This window comes from Gopherus evgoodei, chromosome 4 (assembly GCF_007399415.2).
Source record: "Gopherus evgoodei ecotype Sinaloan lineage chromosome 4, rGopEvg1_v1.p, whole genome shotgun sequence".
Taxonomy (NCBI): Eukaryota; Metazoa; Chordata; order Testudines; family Testudinidae; genus Gopherus; species Gopherus evgoodei.
The window spans coordinates 103,296,626-103,319,667 of NC_044325.1; the positions used below are offsets into that span (position 1 = coordinate 103,296,626).

The 23,042-nt window shown below is 40.6% G+C and overlaps 1 protein-coding gene across 5 annotated transcripts in view; it reads right to left on the minus strand.

The window, feature by feature from the left end:
• Positions 1-863: 863 nt before the first annotated feature.
• Positions 864-23,042, minus strand: part of ZNF143 (zinc finger protein 143) — an 88,545-nt gene continuing 66,366 nt past the window's right edge. For all 5 annotated transcript variants that reach the window (XM_030560399.1, XM_030560396.1, XM_030560398.1 and 2 more), the window contains 6 exons: positions 18,851-19,030; positions 15,095-15,322; positions 11,260-11,408; positions 7,364-7,525; positions 6,120-6,263; positions 864-1,699 (listed from right to left, as the gene is read on the minus strand). In XM_030560399.1, the coding sequence (XP_030416259.1) occupies positions 1,616-1,699; positions 6,120-6,263; positions 7,364-7,525; positions 11,260-11,408; positions 15,095-15,322; positions 18,851-19,030 (947 nt within the window). In that variant the 3' untranslated portion in view covers positions 864-1,615. The remainder of the gene's footprint in view (positions 1,700-6,119; positions 6,264-7,363; positions 7,526-11,259; positions 11,409-15,094; positions 15,323-18,850; positions 19,031-23,042) is intronic.

Consider the following 23,042-nt stretch of genomic DNA (forward strand, 5'->3'; position numbering starts at 1 on the left):
TTAATTAATCACTGATTTGACTATTTGCACCTGGGTTCTCTGAAGTCAAATGCCAGAGTGAATAATGAGGCACAAGATTTTTATGTAATTTTTTTGTCACAATACTTACTAGGGACTGACTATTCCTTTACAGCTTTATCCTGCAAGTGCGGACTGCCTTCTATGAGATGAGAGTTGAGGGCACTTAGAACCTCATATGACTGGCTCTTTGAAGAGAATATTAATCTAAAACAAGCATAAATTCTTATCTTAAGACAAATGTTCTTTTTCAGCAAGTCTAGTAACCAGACTAAATTAAAGGCACTTTTTGGTATATAAAAGGTTCCTTTTACTATCTCTTTCCATATGGAACTACAATGAATCCTCTTTATAGAATGATGTATGATGAATAGCGGTGTACTTACAATACCAGGAATTAACCCTATATTTCTAGTGACTTTTGGCCTGATTTTCTGAAGTTCTGAGCATCCATAAATCCCATGTAAATCATGAGGAGCTGCAGGTGCTCAGCACCTTTGAACAATCAGTCTGTAAATGCTTGTCTCTATATTATAACAAACATTTTAAAATTAAAAAAATATGTTTTGTTATGGTCAGAATTTACATTTTTGGTAGAATGTGTTAGCTAACCTGCCATCATAATCTCTCTTGCAGTGTTTCAGAATTTTTTAAAATTAAAAATGTATACTAAATGTTTAATACACTATGGTAGCTGCTGATCAAAATTAGTATACCACAGAATAAAATTCATGATAAAAACTCACTTTGGAATAATTTATACAAAGCAGTAAATAAATAATTTGCACTTCAGTCTCATTAAAAAGTAAGACAGTACTTCACACCACAGTATCATACTATCTAGATATTATAAACTTGTTATCCTTTATTGCATCATAATTTGAAGATAACATTAAGTAAAATATGTAAAGAAACAGAATAATTAGATTTACTTCCTTTAATATTGAACAACCAAAGTTTCTCTTTTGTACATAATCCATTTTTAAGATAATATAATTAGCACTTCCAGCATTAACAGTCTGTATTTACAATGAATGAGCTGGGCAGGGAATCTAAATAAGAAGAATCTTCAAATCTGTATGAAATGCAAATCAAAATGCAAAGATTTATAGTAGGCTCAACTCCAAGATTCTTCTATTTATGGGAGACAATTAAAAATGCTTTACTTTCTTTATTACCTGTAAGAGTTCCTGAAATGATTTGGTATAATGTTTTAAACATTTGAAATCTTCAATAATGCCTTCATTATTCTGCACATTATATTAAAAAATCATTCCAATATTTCTACATCAGCTTTTGCTTTTTTGTAGACTGGTTGAAATCCGATGAAAGGATAATGAGGAAATTTACTATGTAATCCTAATTTCATATTCCTTGATATACAATGGGTTGAGAAGATTGTGCTGGTCTATTCCATGGGTCATGTACACAAACGTTATGCGCGTTTTAAAATGTTCTTCGCTCTTGCATAAAATGTGTACATTGAATGAATGAGCAGGAAAACATCAAAGTTTTTATGGATTGCAGCTGGCATGGACCTTTGTTGACTGAAAATAAAATATAATTTGCTCTATTGTTCTTGTAGCAGTATTAGAAGTTAATCATCAATCCCTGGTGTTTCACCCTGTTGTATTCTGGAGGCTATTCTGATGGCTTCTTCCAAAGACTGCTGCTCTCCAAGCTGAAACAATGGTATGTGAAAAACATAAACTGATCAAAATCGTTGCATAAGATAGATCACTGTTTTCTTATGAGAGAAAAGGGGAAAAGCAAAAACTACACCAGTCAATCCTCCTTTCTGCAGTAATTGTGATAGCCAGTATTGTCAGATTTTTCTGAATAATATGTACTAACAGTTATCTAATCAGTTATCAAACTGAAAATACAACCGAGGAATTAAGCTCAGTTTGCCGAATGGCCTTCAGAGTCTTGGTGCACTGCAAACAAATTTCACCACATGCTTTAGAGATAATCTTTCAACTTGGCAGATATTAAAAGAAACTGCTAAGATAAGGTTTTCAGCAAGCAAGGCAGGTGCTAAATAATGACCTATTAATACTCACAAGCCAAAATGCATAATACTAGTTTTCTTTCAGTTTTCAGCATATAAACAAGACTTTGAGAAAAATGGCATCTTTTTTTTTATACAAGGGGCAAAATTCAAGTTGATGAAATTGAAAAGTTGGAAAATAGTGATGACAGCGTTCAACACTGCAGCAGTTTAAAAAAAAGAAGACTCTTGTGGCAGCAGCTACACGACCTTCAATATCACTGTCAGAAACCATTCCATCAAACTCTGATTTTTTGTTGTTGGAAATGGTTCTCCAAGTGTTCTAAATCAGTGAACTCAGGGCTGAAAAAGTAAAAGTAATCTTGTACTAACCTGCCTATTAGCCATTACCAAGTAGCAGAGAGGGTGAAGACAAAGTAAAGAGTCAAAACAGACTACATGACAGATGACTAGATCTCGGAGGATAGTTCCCTAGTCCAAGTAAATGTGGCTTTTATCATAACCAGATGAGAAATTCTGGCCATACTGCAGTCAGTGAGAGCTTTGCCGTTGACTCCAACAGGACCAGGATTTCACTCTGGGCATGTATCATTTTACTGGCCTTATTAATATTTAGAAATCAATGGAACACATTTATTAGTATAGGGGGATGGTGGAGGAATTGTTCTTAAGTGGTAACTATAGAATTTTCTCTCTTTGGTATTTTTATATATATTTGAAACTTTTATTAATATAGATTTTCCTCTGCATCTAAAGACTATCAGAAATTATGTAGTACTGATAAAGGCTATGAAATTAGTGAAAGTAATACGTTCAGAAAGAACATGATACAACAGAATAAATAAATGGATTTGCCTATAAAAAGGCCAGTAAATAAATACTATTAGAAGCCTGCAAACCTGACACTTTTGCCTCACAATGTGATACATTTTCTTTTTCTCTGTCAGCACATGGTCAGTTTGTTATCTGGCGTGAGCTGAAAAATGAACACACTCCTGAATCCGAATTAACTTTTGAATATTGCAGATTCAGAATATTTATTCCATCCAGTAAACATGGCACTGAGAGTGATTTTCACTGTATCCCAAATACTGGCAGTTTGGAATATCTGATAGACTATGTTGCTAAGAGACACTGGCAGGCTGCTTATGCACTTTAATGTTCTTGATAAGCAGTTAAGGAAATCAGTAAGCCTGGGCATTGTTTCAAGTTTCTGTGTAGAAAGAAGTAATACATTTTCAAGTACGAAAGTATTCAGTTAATCCTGCTTTCCATATGCCTTGCCAGTTCTAGAAATAAGAAAATTAACAAAATTTAGAAGATCATTAGTATTATTATTCTCCATTAAATATTTAAGAGTAATTTTTCAAAACTAATTTACAGTATATGAGACATATTTTATGGGGATACATTTTCAGCCCAGTATGTGGGAATTTAAACATACAAATCCTATTTTATATTCCTTTTTGGGGGGGTTATTACACCTTGAATTTAAACTAGTTCGGTCTAACTAGTATTACTGGAAATGTCAGTCTAGTGTTAATTAAACAGGCTTTCCTAGACTGATTTGCCAGTGTACTTCAATTCTGACCCAGAGTGATAACTTCTGTGAGTGAAAGGGCCATTTGTTTTCCTTGCCCATTCAATCACTGGATGCTCTGCTGAGCGTGCCAAGATGGGCTAATTACACTATAACTTTTTGTTATTTGCATAACTAATTTCAGAGGGACTACTGAAATGCCCTCACACAGAACCCAATTTTGGCAAAATTAGAACCAATGTCTTAGAACTGAAAGGCTCTGTAATTCATTACCATTCAAACTGTATTCCTTTCCTCATAAACAAAAGTGACAATGACATCCTCTCATACTCAGACCTCCAACGGAAATAACCTGTAATAAGAGCTCTAAGATGTATGCATCTGAGAACACAGAATATAGTTCTCATAGGTGTGTCACCTTCTGAGTTTGGAAGCTTTTAATCTCTCTGTTAACTTTATCAAATATGTATAGTTTTGAATGGTCAAAACACTTCTGAAGAGTTACCGATTGTGACCCAAGGAGCCTCTTAAAAACCAACTGGCAGAGGGCACACCAGACCATAGCTCTTATCAGGCCTGACACACTCATTGCCCCCAACTCACTGTTGTCATAATCTGTATCTAAAAGTTACCATGTAAGATGATGTCATATGTAAACTGGTCTCATGCTGGTCCTCAATATTATTGTGTGATGTACATACTGGCAGTGTATAAAGAATTATAGATGTGTGCTAGAAATTTGTTCCTAAAATGTGTTTGGTAGGTAGGTAGTGCCTGAGACCAGACCATCTTAGACAAAGGAATGTTTTTTCACCCAGCTTGACAATGTCTCCAATGTAAATTAACCAAGGTGAGATCAAAGACAATGAAAAAGGCATTTACGTGTAAGGTAAACGAAGTCATCAGGTGAGCAACTGGCAAAAGATGACCACTTAACAATCATGACAGGGGATTGTGGCTGCACCACCAGGATGCCTTCCTGTCTCTTGAAACAAGGTCAGTGAACTTTGGGAAGATATAAGCAGAAGCAAAAAGCCATTTTGTGATCCATCACAGGACGGAGACAAAGGGCCAGAGCTCTTGTAATCTGGGAAAGTTGGATCCTTCAACCAAGGGGGATGAAGTGTCTGGAAACTGACTCTAGATGAGGACCCTGCTTAAACAGAGATTAAGACGTTTTAGTCACTACAAAGCGTGTTTTGTTTTGTTTTACTTGTAACCATCTCTGTGCCTTCTATTCTTACTTACTATCACTTAAATATCTGTTTTTTGTTAATAAACTTGTTCTTGTTTATTATGAAACCATCTCAGTGCTGTATATTAAACTGAAGGGTAAAATCATCAGCCAAACTACCAGACTGGTGTGTGTGTTCAGTCTCTTTGGAAGCAATGACCATAACTTCTGTGAGGGACCAGTGAAGCCCTGGACACTACAAGGAGGATGGTTTTGGAGAGACTCGGGACTGGAAAGGCTGTTGGAATAACCAGGCTGGTGGAAGCCAGGGTGAGGCCATTGTGCTGTGAGCAGGCTACTGATGTCAGGGCTCTGAGCCAAAGCTGAGCAGCACAGAAGCAGCCAGTATTAAGGGCAGGTGGTGATACAACCCATTACTGGTCTGGGTGATCCCCCAAAGCATCCCACTGATACACTCAGGTAAATATAACAAAATATATTCTGCACAATCAACATGAAACTGACAATGAAAATGGTATTTACATGTAAGGTAAACGAAGTCATCCGGAGAGCAACTGGTGGAAGATGACCACTTAACAATCAAGACAGGCTTATTCAGTATTTCCTTTCCATTCATTACTAATTATAAAATATTTTTTTACTAATATTAATCTTAATCTAGAGATTTCCAGATATTTTCTTTTCCATTTACCTCATCTATTTGTGATATCTATTGCTGAAATAACAAACACCCTTATTTCCTTGTGACTCTGCTGCTACCCAAACTATACTTCTTGTTACATGGATAAAACAGAAGATGCAATTTCTGGGGATGTCAATCCTGCACAAATCTAGATACCGATTTCAATTAGCGGTGTCACTACTGGTATTTCAAGCCATAAATAACATCGAATCAGTCTGCCAGGAGAATCATTTCAATCCCTTTATCTAGTCCTGGCAATGTAAATTAAGGAGTTTGGAATTTCTGACCATCCCAAAATATAATCTTGAAGGATGGATGGCAGGGCTTCTCACTGAAGGCCTGTGCCTCTGGAATATTCTTTCCATCAATATAAAAGAAAATGTACAAATATGGCACTTTTCCAGGTATGGCTCCATATGCCTCAGTATTTTTAATTAATTTTACAATTTGATGGGTGCTACTTTTATGTCTGAAAGAAGGAAATAAGAATGTTTGTTATTACTGCATCCATGCTAGTATTTATTTATTTATTTAAGTATTGGGCCAGACTGCCCTTTATTGGGGGGGGTGCAGGGGGGAGAGGGAAGGGGAAGAGAAGTTTGTTAGTTATTTCATTAGGTGCCCAGAGACCACCAGACACAGGGCACACACTAAATAAAAACGAGCATCTTACCTGCACTGCAATTTGCGTTCCATTGGATGTAGCCAACAATGTAACAGGCCTGGTTTCTGTAGTCACTAAGTGATGCCCATGTTGCTGATGTCCCATTTCTGATGAGGCACTATGGAATGCTAAGTCTTGAGCCACTATAGCAACCTTTAAGGCAAAAGAAAACATCAAAACTAGCTGAAATTTAAAATCTGTTTCAATAATCTCAGTTGAATGTTAACTTCAGGGCCTACCTATTTACTATTGTGACTTGATTCAACAAAGCAATCTAAGAGACAGACAAATATGATTAACCTTTTTTATAAACCAACACCATCATCATCATGTTCATGCTCTTCTTCAATCTTATCTGTCATGACCTCTGAAAAAATGAATATCCACAAGGAGCAAAACTCAGAATTAAGGGAGATGCTATGCTAGTCATCAGAAGTTACCTCTTTCAGTCCTGAGAAGTAGAAGACTGAATTCACATTTAAATTTAAATCTCTCCTTAGGCAGCCTAATAAGGTACCACAAAAAAGCTCAAATGCTTTTATATTTTCAAAATTTAAATAGAAAAGACTGCATTATTTGCACATAGTTTCATATATTTGTTTAATTTGTGATTATTAGATCCATAATTCTATAATAATTAATAAATATTCTCATTTGCAAGCACACCTTTAAAACATGTAATAGGGGATTGTTTTACAACATTTGAATATATTCTGAAAAACAGGAATTAGGGAATTTCATAACTAAATTTCTATACATCTTTCTGAAAAAAAATCTAATGTTTTGCAGAATAAAGGCAAAAAAGTGCAGCAAAATGTGCCAAAAAACAAGTATTTTTTTACTCTGCTTAAGGTAATGTTGTCCCTTAATGGGATTTGCAGGAGACTAAGAGCCAGGACTAGTTCTGGATTCTATTCCCAGCTTTGTCATGGGTTTGCAGTATGACTTAAGCATGTCACAACCTTTCTGTGCCTTATTTTACCCATCTGTAAATTGGTTCTCTCATCACTATTCACAGGTTGTTTTGAGGTTCAACTAATTAATGTATATAAAACTCTGAGATCCTCCCATGTAAGGCAGTGCAGAACAATGCATTACCATGTTATTATGAGAGGAATGATATAGTCATGTATGGAAAGCTTTGCTCTAATCAGATATGTTTGTGTGACGCAGATAATACTTCAAGTTTCTTTATGTATATATTTAAAAATATCTTAGGAAAAAAGACACAGGTATGCAGAAAAACATTTTACCTGCTGTCCTTCAGTGCCCTCTGCAGTTACCATTGCAACAGAATGTGTTCCTGCAGAAGAAATGACTGCATCATGGGCAGGGACTGTGATGGTGGTACCATCTTGTGTTACCATAGTGATAGTATTTCCAATGGCCTGCATGTCAGCCTGAGATATGTTGACCTGAAACACAATGTAATTTTTTAATTAAAACAAGTTTATTTTAATTGCTGATTGAGTCTTAAATGAGTTTTAACTTTGGGTCATATGGCAATGTGTTTTCAGACTACAATCCAAGATTTGTAAATGTTTCCAAATAGAAGTTTAAATAAAATACAAACTTAAAATGTAATAGTGTTTATAAAATACACTTCTGCCATTTGGTAGCACAATTTCTGTGTTAATGAACAACAAGCCAGAACTATCCTTGAGAAGGCAGTCAATTCTCAGTAGCACTGAAGAATTTACTTTATCCAGCCATCACATTTAAGCTAAACTGGCTATAGACTCTAAAAGCCATCACCACTCTTCCTGCTGTGCTTGTTCCTGCATTTCCTCCAAAGCACTTTACTTCCCCAAGCCTTCTTGGACAAAAAGTGTCACCATCCCAGCTCTTTTACCAGTTGGAATCTATTATCCCACAATCTTTCAGATGTCTCCTAATTCATAATGCATGTTTACAGAAATAAAACTAAACTGCAATGGATAGGTAACAGCAGCATGTATCCTCTTGCAGTCAGAGAACTGCTTAGTAGTTCTGTTTTAATTAGATCACATCCAAATTAACCTCAGACATTATAGAAGTGTCTTGCATAAGGAACAGTATAACTAAAAGTTTCACTAAAAGTGTTGGAGATGTGAACTCAACATAATACCATTTTACATTTGTTTTGTCTTAACAGAAGCGTCAAACACACCTGTATTTTCATTTGGCTTAGAAGATCCTGATAAAACATCATTGTAATTTTTCTTAAGAATTCAAAGACGTAAGTATTTATTTTACATTTCCAGTCTCACATGCATTACCAAACAAAAAAGAAATCCAAAAATGAAAGTCAAGCTGAGGTGTAAGAACAAGTGCAAAGAATTTCTGTGTTAAGGCTGCCACACTCCTTCACCTTTGGGCATAAAAAATACACTACAGTAATGGTCTAAAACACTACAACAGTGTTACTGTAGTTTTACAGCAGAACTGTATATTTCATCTTTGATTCAGATTTGGGAGGTATTTTTCAGATCTAAATACATATATCAACTGCTTGCCTTGCTGAAATATAAAAAGCAAGGATTTTCCCAGATACGTCTTGTTGCTGTTGCAGGAGCCAAACAAGAAATAAAACAGAGGAACCTCTTATGGCAATGTCCTATCTCAACTAAATTCCTTATTTACCACTTAAATGAAAACAAACTTTCTGTAGAGATCTTTGTGCTGAGGTAGTGGTAGTGTCAGTGCACTTCTTGGTCCTCTCTTGGCAGTGACTGAAGCCTGTCCTAGTTAGTAGTGATGGGAACTGTCCAGCAGCACTAGAGCTGGCAAGCCCCTGCATTCAGAAGGTCAGGAGTCTGGACAAGAGTAAAGTCTGGACCTGTGAGATCATAACAGCTTATTAAGGAATTTAAAGACGCCTCAGAAACCAGGCCCTATGCAAACAAATTCATGCTATGGGGTGTGGTAGTGAGTGTGAGCAAAATAAGCCTGCAAAGCTTCTAAGGCCTTCCAACCCTGAGAGAGGGATCTGATCAAACAAATAGTAATAAGCCACCAGGACCAGATGGCATTAACCCAAGAGTCCTGAAAGAACTCAAATATCAAATTGCAGAACCGCTAACTGTGGTATGTAATCTCTCTCTTAAATCAGCCTCTGTATCAGATAACTGGAGAGTAGCTAACATAACATTTATTTTTAAGAAAGGCTCCAGAGGCGATCCTGGCAATTACAAGCCAGTGACCCTAACTTCAGTACCAAGCAAATTGGTTCAAACTATAGTAAAGAACAGAATTATCAGACATACAGATAAACATAACATGTTGGGGAAGAGTCAATACAGCTTTTGTAAAGGGAAACTGTGCCTCACAAATCTATTAGAATTGTTTGAGGGAGTCAACAAGCATGTGGATAAGAGTGATCTAGTCGATATAGTATACTTGGACTTTCAGAAAGCCTTTGATAAGGTCTCTCCCCAAAGGCTCTTAAACAAAGGAAGCAGTCATGGTATAAGAGGGAAGATCCCCAGTAACTGGTTAAAAGACAAAAAACAAAGGGAGAGAAAGAGGTAAATAGTGGGATCCCCAAAGATCTGTACCGGGACCTGAGCTGTTCAACAGATTCATAAATGATCTGGAAAAAGGGACGAACAGTGAGGTGGCAAAATTTCCAGATGATACAAAGTTACTTAAGGTAGTTAAGTCCAAAGCTGACTGAGAAGAATTGCAAAGGGATCTCAATAAACAGGGTGACTGGGCAACAAAATGGCAGATGAAACAGAATGTTGGTAAATGCAAAGTACTGCACACTAGAAAACATAATCCCAACTATACATACAAAATGAGGGTTCTAAATTAGCTGTTACCATGCAAGAAAGAGATCATGGGGTCACTGTGGATAGTTCTCCGAAGACATCTGCTCAACATGCAGTGGCAGTCAAAAAAGCGAACAGAGTGTTAGGAACCATTAGGAAGGAGATAGATAAGAAGAGAGAAAATATCATAATGCTACTATTAGAGGTGAAAGTAAGCCAATACAGAGTACCGGTAAAAAAAGGTGCAGCAGCGTACTGGCAAATAAGTGGAGCATTCAGTACTGGCTTACTTTCACCTCTTTTGGCTGCATAAAAAACAGTTTAAACTCAAAGTTAATAAAAGTTTGGAAAGGGAAAACTCACTGTCACACTGGTTTCTCTCCTGCCTCCTCCTCCAGCCAGGCTGCCAATGCATTCCCCCGACCCCTCGCACTCAGCAGGGGCTGCAGCAGCTCCCCTCTAGCTTGCAGCAGGGAGCAGGGGGACTGGCTGAGGGAAAAGCCTGCCCAGGACGCCTGCTGCCTGCGTAAGAACAGTTTAAATTTAGCTGTTCACTCCACAGTTCAGACCGTGGATTAGGGGCCATTTCTGGCATCCTTGTTAATTTCACTCACAGTTGTAGGGGGGGTGGGGGGGCGAGAGGAGACCAAGGCAGGGCACAATAGAATAGGCATTTGGCTGCATGGCTTAAATCCAGAGTGGGTCCCGTACCAGTAAGAGCTGTATTTTACTTTCTCCCCTGGCTACTATATAAGTCCATGAGACACCCAAACCTTGAATACTGTGTACAACTCTGGTCACCCCATCTCAAAAAGGATATATTAGAATTGGAAAAGGAACAACAAAAATGATTGGGGTATGGAACAGCTTCCATATGAGGAGAGATAAAAAAGACTGGGACTATTCATTTTAGGAAAAGAGATGACTAAGAGTGGATATGATAGAGGTCTATAAAATCTTAGATGGTACGGAGAAAGTGAACAGGGAAATGATTTTTTTATCTCTTCACATAACACAGAAACTAGCGGTCACCTGGTGCAAATAATAGACAGCAGGTTTAAAACAGATGTAAGGAAGCACTTCTTCACACAATGCACATTCAACCTGTGGAATTTGTTGCTATGGGATGTTGTGAAGGCCAAAAAGGCTTTGTATTCATACTCTGCTCAGAACAAACAAACAAAGGCTTAACCTGTGTATTCCAGAGGAAGTCCATTCTTAATCTTATTTTTATTCTGACCCAGCTGTGAAACCTGGCCCTAATACATACAAACATCCATTATTCAGGGATTTTAACTCTAATGTAAGCAGGCATAATGGAATATCTGAAGACAAAAAGCAGCTTTAATTCTGACTATCTTCTTGTTAGCAAATTCTTTACCATGGTAAATACTTACATGCTGGGTCCCATCCTGGGAAATTAATGCTACTTGTTGACCAAGCCCTGACTGAGTAACTGTAGCAACTTGTGCGGAAACGACATCCTCCCCATCTACACCTGTCACATAGGTTATCTGGGAGCCTTTTAGAACATCTTCACCTTGACCTATTTCATAAAAGGAAGGCAGGAGGATATGTTACATACTGCAAATGCTAATAGTAATAAGAGTAAAGCTAAAAAGAAAAAAAACAACTTTCTGGATAAAAATTTTTAAATTCTGGATTGTAAAGAGGGGAGGGGAAGAGAGAGAGAGAGAAAGAGAGAAGGAAATGGAAACTGCTATTGAAATCAAATATAAATGCTTCAAGTGACTATTTTACTAGGTGTGGGGCATACTTTTTAAATGGAGAATAATGCATATAAATCCTGTGCATTGAAAAGAAAACAGACATTTTGGTATTTAAGGCATATTTATTTAGTTTATAAGCAAAGATAATATTAAAAAGGGTGGCAAACAATACTGCGATTCATTTAATTAAACATTAACCTTTACATACTAAGGTTTGATGTACACACAATCGGCAGCTCATTAAAAGAATTATTCATTAACGAACACACTGAACCACAGAGGAGTAGAGTGGCATCATTGTGTGAGGACTGATATAACAGTATATTATCTTAATAAATGTTTAACCTTGGCAAATAGAAACCTTCCATTCTAATCTATCCTTTGTAAGTAGCAATCAGAATGCGGCAATTTACTTAAGAAGGGTTTCACTGCAGTCTCCCATATTCAAATAGTAAAACTGCTTTTCCAGTCTGGATAGATCACTTATTTACATCTACTCTATATCCAACCCCAACACCAGCTAAAATAAGAATGTAAAAAATTGTTTGTTTTCTTGCAATAAGAAAATGCATTTTCTCATACTCCAATCAGTCTGACTTTTTACTCTGACTGCATTTAGGGTACGTCTACACTACGGGATTATTCCGATTTTACATAAACTGGTTTTGTAAAACAGATTGTATAAAGTCGAGTGCACGCGGCCACACTAAGCACATTAATTCGGTGGTGTGCGTCCATAGTCCGAGGCTAGCGTCGATTTCCGGAGCGTTGCACTGTGGGTAGCTATTCCGTAGCTATCCCATAGTTCCTGCAGTCTCCCCCGCCCTTTGGAATTCTGGGTTGAGAGCCCAGGGCCTGATGGGGCAAAAATCATTGTCGCGGATGGTTCTGGGTAAGTGTCATCACTCATTCCTTCCTCCGGGAAAGCAACGGCAGACAATCATTTCGCGCCCTTTTTCCCTGGATTGGTCTGGCAGACGTCATACCACGGCAACCATGGAGCCCATTCAGCTTTTTTTTACTGTCACCGTATGTGTACTGGATGCCGCTGACAGAGGTGATACTGCAGCGCTACACAGCAGCATTCATTTGCTTTTGCATGATACCAGAGACGGTTATCGGTTGTTCTGTACCATCTGCTGCCATTGTAAATTGGCAATGAGATGACGGTTATCTGTCGTTCTGTACCGTCTGCTGCTATCATGGGTGCCCCTGGCTGAGGTCGCCCGGGAGCACAAAGGCAAAAATGGAAATGACTCCCCGAGTCAATCCCTCCTTTATGGTTTCTAAAAATAGAGTCAGTCCTGCCTAGAATATGGGGCAAGTGTACTAGAGAACCAGTGTACCAGAGAGCACAGCCGCTCCGTGTCAGATCCCGCAGAAATGATGAGCTGCATGCCATTCATGGGGGGGTCCCCCTGCAATAATCCCACCCGTTGCTTCCCTCCTCCCCAACCTCCCTGAGCTACTGTGGCAGTGTCCCCCCGATTTGTGTCATAAAGAATGCAGGAATAAGAAACAGTGACTTGTTAGTGAGATAAAATGAGGGAGGCAGCCTCCAGTTGCTATGATAGTCCAGGCAGGACATTAAATGGTGGCAGGGGAGAGGAGCCCAGCCTCCTGCTGCTATGATAGTCCAGGCAGTACAGAATCTTTTCTTTACACATGAAAGGGAGGGGGCTGATTGAAGCTCAACCCCCACTTGCTATGATGAGGACTGTTACCAGCCGTTCTGTACCATCTACTGGGAATGACCGGGAGTCATTCCTATTTTTACCCAGGCGCTCCCCCTGCCCTCCGGCCGGCCTCACCTGAGGCCAGCCAGGAGCACTCATGGGCAGATGATAGTATTGCAGCAATCAAGCATATTGTACCGTCTGCCACCGGGGAGGGAAGAGGAGCAGATACTGCTGTTTACTGCCGCAGCATCGCGTCTACCAGCAGCATTCAGTACACATAGGGTAACATTAAAAAAAGTCAAGAAACGATTTTTTTCCCTTTTCTTTCACGTGGGGGGGGAGGGAGTAAATTGACGAGCTATACCCTGAACCACGCCGGACAATGTGTTTGAACCTACAGGCATTGGGAGCTCAGCCAGGAATGCAAATACTTTTCGGAGACTGCTGTAGACTGTCAGATAGCTGGAGTCCTCAGTACCCCCCCCCCTCCATGAGCGTCCATTTGATTCTTTGGCTTTCCGTTATGCTTGTCACGCAGCACTGTGTAGCCTAGAGATTTTTTTCAAACGCTTTGGCATTTCGTCTTCTGTAATGGAGCTCTGATAAAACGGATTCGTCTCCCCATACAGTGATCAGATCCAGCATCTACTGTACAGTCCATGCTGGAGCTCTTTTTGGATTTGGGACTGCATCGCCACCCATGCTGATCAGCGCTCCACGTTGGGCAAACAGAAAATGCAATTCAAAAGTTCACAGGGCTTTTCCTGTTTACGTGGCCAGTGCATCCGATTTCGGATTGTTGTCCAGAGTGGTCACAGTGGTGCACTGTGGGATACCACCCAGAAGCCAATACCGTCGATTTGCGGCCACACTAACCCTAATCTGATATGGTAATACTGATTTTAGCGCTACTCCTCTCGTTGGGGAGGAGTACAAAAACCGATTTAAAGAGCCCTTTATATCAATATAAAGGGCCTCGTGTGGACGGGTGCGGTGATAAATCGGTTTAACGCTGCTAAAATCAGTTTAACGTGTAGTGTAGACCAGGCCTTAGTCTCTAAAATACCATAAAGACCGTTTTCTACATAGTGCTCCTCCATACACAAAAACTGCTTGCCAACAGTAAATGGACATCTTGTATGGGCTGTGTTGGGGGCAGATCCATAGAGCATAGCACTGTGGGTGTTCTCAACAGCCCCACTACCCATAGGGCAGCCCAGAAAGGCTGTTGTAACTTTAGGGCCGCCCACTTTGGTCTCAGGAGTAGCTCAAAATCAGGAGGGTGCAAAGATAGTGTGAAGCCACTTTTTTCCCTCCCTTCTCCAGGGTTGCGCCTTTAAGATAAGAGCACAGACTGTCACACATGGTGTTTTATATACTTAGAAGAATCCTTTAGGATGTAATAAACATTTTATCCATTTTCGGGCCTGCTTCAAAATGATATTCATAGACGGGTGTGATCTAGTGGTTAGAGCACAGAAAGGGTGTTTCTCTGTTTTATTCACAGCTGTGCCACTGACTTGTTTTATGACCAAGTAAATTATTTCTTAGTACCTGAATGCTCATCTATAAGATGGATGTAGTAATATCTACCTACTGTGCCTCACACGGGTATTTTGATGTTTACTTAGTGTTTGTATAGCACTTTAGTACTCTCAGATAAAAGGTGCTCGTTAGTGCAAAGTATTACTGAAGAAAATATCACACCTGTCTTTTAATTCCCGTGGCTCTGTGGAATACTGATAGTCATAGGCGTGTGCTGGACGCAATCTTATTTGCTACTATGGGAGGAAGATCAGAGACTGGGAACACCAAACACAAACCTGGAGGCGGCTCAAAGAAAGCTTCCTGTTCTTCTTCAATTGGCTCTGTGTCATTGTGCGCTGTCCGCTTGTGCATAGCAAGTGTGGAAATCTGCTTGTATGTTTTCCCACAGTGATTGCAGTTGTATGGTTTGGAATGAGTATGTACAACATGGTGTTTGTATAAACTGGAATATTCTGTGAAACGTTTGTCACAGCCAGGAACTGTGCAGACATAGGGCTTCTCGCCTACAGGGAAAGACAAAAGGGATGAAGGAAATTATAACCAGCATATTCAGGAAAACCCGTACAATAAATATCCTACCACTTACACAGACATTTAATGACACAGTTTTACTACCACCCAGGTCAGTCATGCATTCGCCAGCTACCTTTCCTAACGCAGCAATGGCCACAATGCAATGCATGGCTGTCCTCTTTAATACCGATGTGCTGCCAGAATAGGCTGGCCCTACCATGCTATCTGAGGAGGCCACTCAGATCAAGAAGGACCATGCATGCTGGCTCCTAATTTTTATGTGCCAGATATTCATACTAAAGATGAGGGTAGCTGCAATCTGCTCCGCTATCTGAAAATAACACCTGGGCGCCCCAAGCTCCTGGCAAGATGCCAGTATAGCCCTCAGTTTGGCCCAGTACTCACAATTCTGCCCTAACTTTATATTAGCTGCCCCTCTGACTTCATAGGAAGTTCTGCATTTATCCTTCCTCAAAAATGAAATGTGTTATTTGGTCGGGTAAGTTAGAGTCCCAAATCTCAGTCTCTTTAGCTCTACAGGAATTTTATGGGATTTATATATATATAAAAATGATTAAGGCTAAATAGAAATAACATTCTTCACTTAAAATCAATATAACACAAACTCAAACCCAATAACCAATTCAAGAGGTATACAAAATCTTCAACTCCAGGAGATTTTTTCATCCCTACTAACAATGAAAACCAGGAGGATACAAAAAATCATGGCTACAGAGCTGTAGGACTCTGCACATGGATGCAGTGTTACTGCTGCTGATTCATCCTAGCATCTAGACCAGGTGGATCCTGTTAGGTCCAGAAGAGGAGGTTACTCACCCGTGCAGTAACTGATGTTCTTCGAGATGAGTGCTACACTCCAGGTGTTGGTGCGCCCCTGTGCCCAGAGATTTTTACAGCAGTACTCGCACGGGCCGCACATGCGCGGTTCCTACCTTATGCGCCGACTGTCTCTCAATAGCGTGTGTGGCCTGGGCTCCTCAGTTCCTTCTCTACAACGGAGACCGCTCCAAACTCCAAAGTAGAGCGGAGGAGGGTGGGTAGTGGAGCACCCAGGGACACCCATTTTGAACAACATCAGTTACTGCACAGGTGAGTAACCTCCTCTTCTTCAAGAGATCTCCCTGTGGGTGCTCCACTCCAGGTGACTGAAAAGCAGTATCTCTTAAGGAGGAAGGGACTTCGGATCTGGTAAGAAAGCTGTAGACAGCACAGCTTGGCCTATTCGAATGTCGATCAGGGGACCCTGAGTAAGAGCATAATGTTAAGCAAAGGTATGCTCTGAAGCCCAGGTGGCGGCTTTGCAAATATCTGTGAGGGGACTGTTGCGTAAGAATGCCACAAACGTTGACGCAGATCTGGTGGAGTGTGCTCTAACAGAAGATGGAGGATTATTCTTTAGCTGGTAGCACAGGCGGATGCAGTCTGCTATCTAATTGGATATTCTCTGGGTAGAGATGGATTTGCCTCTGGATCATTATCTCGAGTAGGACTCCTGATCTGGGTCAGAGGCAGGTCTGAGGGACTTCATTAGAATTAACTTGAGCCTCAGGGCTCTTCTTTTCGTGCCCTAGTCAGTTTACTTAAGTGGGCACATTTTGGGGGGATGTGGGTCTCCCCCAAAACAGAGAACACATTGAGAATGGCTATCAGAGATAGCCTCTCTGCATGTAGTGCCTCTCTTAAAACATGGTGAGCCAGGTATAGTATAAACCAGGGATGGGCAAACTTTTTGAGCCGAGGGCCACATCTGGGTAGGGAAATTGTATGCAGGGCCGGAACAGGGTGTTGGGATGCGGGAGGGAGTGCGGTGTGCAGGAAGGGGTTCAGGGCAAGGGATTGGGCAGAGGAGGGTGTGGGGTGTATGAAGGGGCTCAGAGAAGGGGGTTGGGGTGAAGGAGGGGTGCGGAGTGCAGGAGGGGGCTCAGGGTAGGGGTACAGGAGGGGTGCAGAGTGCAGGAGGGGGCTCAGGGCAGGGGTACAGGAGGGGTGCAGAATGCAGGAGGCCCAGGCAGGGGGTTGGGGTGCAGGAGGGGTGCGAGATGCAGGCAGGGGGCTTAGGGCAGGGAGTTGGGGGACGGGGTGCAGGAGGGGTTCTGGCTCCACCCCAGTGCCACTTATCTAAAGCAGCGCCAGGGTGGCAGTGGCACGCACCAGGGTCAGGGCAGGCTCCCTGCATGCCTGCCCTGTCCCCAGCCCCGCGCTGCTCCAGGAAGCGTGCGGCCCCTGGGGGAGAGGGGGTAGAGGGCTCCACGTATGCTGCCCTTGTCGCGCCTCCAGAAACCTCCCCCAAAGCTCCATTAGCCGCTGTTCCCCGTTCCCGGCCAATGGCAGCTGCAGGGGGCGGTCCCTGGAGGCAAAGGGAACCCATGGAGCCCTTTGCCCCCCCACCCCAGCCGCCTCTTAGAGCTGCGTGGGGCCCAAGGCGCCACAGGGGGAAATCCTGCGGGTCGGATCCAAAGCCCTGAGGGGCTGGATCCAGCCCGCAGGTCATAGTTTGCCAACCCCGGTATAAACTATCTAACTACCTGACAGCAAAAACTGGGAAGGAATTTTTTTTTTTGGGGAGATGAAGGGAGAAATGAAACTTGTCTGACTGAAAAAAAACTAGGTAAACTGCATAAACAACTAACTACCTCAAGTGAAAAATAATTGAGTGAGACTGCGGAGCTCCGTCTCAGGCTGAGGATGGTAGAGAAGGAACTGAGGAGCCCAGGCCGCGTGCACGCTATTGAGGCACAGTTGGTGGGTGAGGCAAGCACGTCGCGTGCGAGTACTGCTGTAAAAACCTCCGAGTGAAGGTGCAGGGGTGCACCAACACCTAGAGTGGAGCATCCCCAGAGACATCTCTCTAAGAGCAGCAGAAGATGTTGATTCTTTCCACAGGGAGTGGGAAATAAGGGCAGGGAGAGAGTGGTCCAAGAGAGAAAAACTCCAGGAACAGCCAACAACAGGCTGAGGTTTGTGCTTTACATTACTTAACAATAAAGACGAATCTCAGGGACTAAGGGTTTGAGCCAAAGTCCTTTGGAAGCCCTGGCTGGGATGATTTAGTTGGGGATTGGTCCTGCTTTGAGCAGGGGGTTGGACTAGATGACCTCCTGAGGTCCCTTCCAACCTTGATATTCTAGGATTCTATGGAAATCAATGGAAATCTTTGGATTAGGCCCTAGGTACAACTGTGTTAAGAGCAGGATGAGAAAAATCACACCTCCACTTAAGCAGAAGTCTAGTCATTTGGTGTTGTCTTCTGGGGCAAACCAGTCAATCACAGGGGTCCCCCATTGATGGAATAATGGCTCCATGATAGACCCTACAGTGACCATTTGTGGCTGGTCAAAGGGGAGAAAAGAGTTAAATAAAATAACAAAAACCATGACACATCACTATAAGAAACTTTCTATCCCAGTTCTGATGTGCAGCAATAATCGGTCCACCAAGGAGAAAATCACAGCAGCTAAAAAGCAAATTGCTCTTCAAACAAAATGTCACTCACGTACCTGTATGTATTCTCACATGGTTCTTGTAATTGGTTGCACTGGCAAATGCTCTCCCACATCCTGGTTCTGTACAGTAATAGGGTCTCTCACCAGTATGTGTCCTGATGTGAACTTTTCTAATATTGGATGTTGTGAATGACCTTCCACAGCCTTCAAAGGGACATTTGAATGGTCTTTCACCTGGAACAAATATAGAAATGTATATAAGTAAAGTAATAAACCACTACAAAAGTAAGTAACTGGATTTAAATTAAATTTAGGATTCTAAAGTGCCCGATTAATGATTTCTCATGTATTTCTTATAGGTCATATTTTAGCCCAGTCTTACTGTGAAAGAAAACCTCACACAGAAAACATTTCAAGACAGATCATCTGGTGCAAGGAAAGAATGATTATTTCCCCTCCAGTAACTACGGTTTTTCAAGATACTATAATCAGTGTGGATCCCACTGTTGGTTTCACATGTGCCTATGCACGCAGAGCTGGAATTTCTTTGAACAGTGTCCTTCGGGACAATGCATATATCCTGTGCTGCCTCATGTTCCCATACAAGGGCATAAAGGGCAGGAGAGCCATCAGCCTCTATCAGTTCCCTCACAATTCAAAGCCCATGTTTCAAAGACTGGCTGGTGGGCCTGTTTAGGCCATGGCAGCATAACAAGTACAGTTTGTTCACCAGGTGCTGGCTAGTCCAGTGCCCTTTCTTATGAATCAGTGGTGGTGCAGGCCTGAAGGGAAAGCTGACAGACCTTTCCATGGTTTTGGCCAGTGACCTCCCTGGATAAGATTTTCTACTTGAAGATAGGGAGAACGTTTGCTCTGCCGATGGTGAGGATTAGATTTCCTCCAGGATGCTGCTGAAGTGTGTGGTGCTCTCAGTTCCAGAGTCTGTACCGGCACTAGCAGGTGCTTTGGCACCAATGACTGTTCTAGTTCTCCCCAGGCTTATTCTGTGTTTGACATCATCACCAAAGGGAGCACCACTGGAGCCAAGATCAGTGCTGACAAAGTCTTCTGCACTTTAGGATACTCCTCCTCTCTAGCCCTTGAAACTGAGCAGGGCCTGGTGGATTTCCCTCCAAAGGATTTGCAACGTCTGTCCTTACGTCCAAGCTCTACCTGGAGCAGTCCCTTTTGGCATCAGACATCGACAATGGAGGTGTTAGTGCCCAATTCAACACAAGGGATGTTAGGATCAGCTTTAGTGCTAGTGCCTGGCCCATTCTCGGCTCCATTTTCTCTGCACTGGTATTCAGTGTAACTTGTCTGGTAGATAGGGTGCTGGATAAACAATGGCTTGTCCATTAGCAGGATACCTTGGAGCTTATCTCCTCCAGGTTCAAGGAGACCTTCATGGATCATTCCAGAAGTTTCAGCCTCCCATCCGGTGACTTATGCATCCCAGCAGAGAATGACAGGCCCACTGAGCATCATTCATTATGTGTGACTCTCCTAGACAGATGAGGCACTTCCTTTTAAGGAAATTAGTCAACTGCAGGATGGACACGGCTTAAAGCCTGCTATTTTTGAGACTGCCATGTTAAGAAATATAATACAGGGAGTGCTGGGAGGTGAGGGAGGATTTTAGCTGTTAAGTCAAGATAGACCTAAATTATCAATGCAGTTGAAAAATCAAAGTAATCAGAAGACTTCTGAAATATTAGATATTATATTTAGAGGATCTTCAAGAAGGTTTAGCCAAAGCTAAAATTAGCAGGTCAGACACTGCCAGGTTCTATCTTTTTGCTATGGGTGGTAAGAAGGAACTGAGGGAGGATTGCAGCCACACTGCCCTTTATGCCCTCATATGGGGGCATGAGGAAGCACAGAGGGCATGGGTGGCCCCCGACAGACACTATTATTCAAAGAAATTCTGGTTTCTCACACACCTGGTGCATGAATATGTACAGTGGGATTCACACTGATATATACTTGAAGAATATAATTTTTCTACTATTAAGGACTGTATAAATGCATGACGACACAATGACGTGCAAATATTGTGGAAGACACAGAGAAGACCAGCATTTTATAGAAATAAAGTGAGCAATGTTGATTAGTTTATTTCACAACATTAATTTAAACTTCTAATATGTGAACTTTTACATGCAGCATAAGTTGATTTTGAAGAGTTGTAGCACAAAGCAATTCATTCCTTTAGTCAATCATAATGAAAGCATTTAAAAATTGTGTTCTTTTTTATAATGATTTGCTATTTAAGAACCAAAACTGTGTCCTAAATACTATAGGAAGGAAAGAAATAAATTTATACTGAAATATGTAAGAGGCTGGCAGTCTTTGCCTGAAATACTCCACTCTGTCAGCAGGTATTGGTCCTGCTGGGAAAATAGTTAAGCTGGTTCTGCTGAATTACTGAGGGAGGTGATTTGTAACCTCACCTATATTAAAAAAAAAAAAAGAGAGAGGATTTAGAACGTGGGCTGACCCCTAGAAGATGCCATGTCTGGGAGAAGGTTTGAACAGAGTTTTATTTTGGTTTTTACCATCTTTGGTCCTGATCTTGTAATCACATCTGCCTGGGTGGATCCAAATTACCACTAGGAGTCACATGGGCCCAGGGGTTTTACCCACGTGGATGAAAATTGCAGGATTAGGGCCTTTGCTAATAAAGTAAACATCACGCGAAGGGGTTAGGGTTTGGTTGTACACATTTTTCAAAACATTCTTTTGATAAACAGTATATTGACAACACAATATCCTGCTGTATGAAGGATTTGCAGAGAACTGCAGCTATGCCCTCAACAGTTAAATATTGATATGTTTTGTGTCCATTTTACAAGATTGATTTAGAACTGCTTTATATTATTTTTTTAACCAATATGGTACCATGAAATTAACTGTTTTAATTTATTTTTGTTATTATGGAGCTCAACTAAGTGTGCCCAATTGAACCACATAAATCCTTAACAAAATGTTTTAACATTTTAGGGCTTGATCCTACTAAGTATTGTGGGTGTTCCAAGAAAATGATCCTACATTTTTATGGAAATCTTCATCTTGAAACAACCAAAAATGCTTTATAAATTTAGCACCAAATCCTGACAACCACTGGGACTACTTGTGTAAAAAGGGACTTCTCGGATAAGGATTGCAGATCTGGGTCCTTAAAATAAGTATACAAACCATAAGCATGGATAGTCCATCACTAATATGTAGCCACCTCTATGGGTAAATATGGTAGCTATATAACAGCACGTAGCACTACTATACATCAGTTTAAAACAGGAAGTCAACAATATTCTACTGAACAACAGGGGCAGTTTAGATATGCAGAATTCAATTACTCTAGCAGGTACCTGCACAATAGAGAATGGGGTTCAGTCTTTCATTTGGAATATACATATTTTTAGTAGACACATACTGCCAACTGCTTACTGGTATTTTAAAAAAAATATTAGTATTTTCTTAAAATTGCTTTGCCTATAATCCTTCTCCATTTTGCAACCAGCATCAAAGTGATAGATTTAGAATACAAAAATATTTAGAATCTTTGGCCCTTACAACACAAGGAGTCTCTTCCACAGCTCATGATCATATTGGGAAAAAGTATTTTATGCAAATACATTCTGTGGCTTGAACACAAACATCAGGAACATATTGAATTAGCAAATCTTTTGCTGAGACTAGCTGAATCATTGTTACTAAATACTTAGCTGAAACTGGGGAAATTATAGAGTCTTTCAGCAAAATTCTCAAACTGTAACTATTTATAAGGTGTTACAAATGTGTATCATTTATTCAATAGCTTTTAAGGACTCCTACCCATTCAATGCTCTTTAATATGTAAATATGCATTTAAACTATTAAAAAAATTATCAAATGTAAGCATATTATACAATTTGTACATTTATAAGCTGAAATTGATGAAGTGTAAAAAATGTTTTAGTGATTTAGCATATAATTGGATTTTTTTTTAATTTAAAGCTTTTTCATAGTCAAAACTCTTTAATAAAAATGATTTCTCTGCATGGGCAGAAACAACTTTCTAAAGATAAATACCTCTGACATTTTAGTTTATTTCTTCAAAATACCAAAGCAAATTCATTACAGACATGGCTGCCTTTATTTTTTTTTTTTTAAACAAATCTATTTCGTGTAATAGAACTTTAAACATGGCACCTTAGAATAGGTTTCAGAGGGGTAGCCGTGTTAGCCTGTATCAGCAAAAACA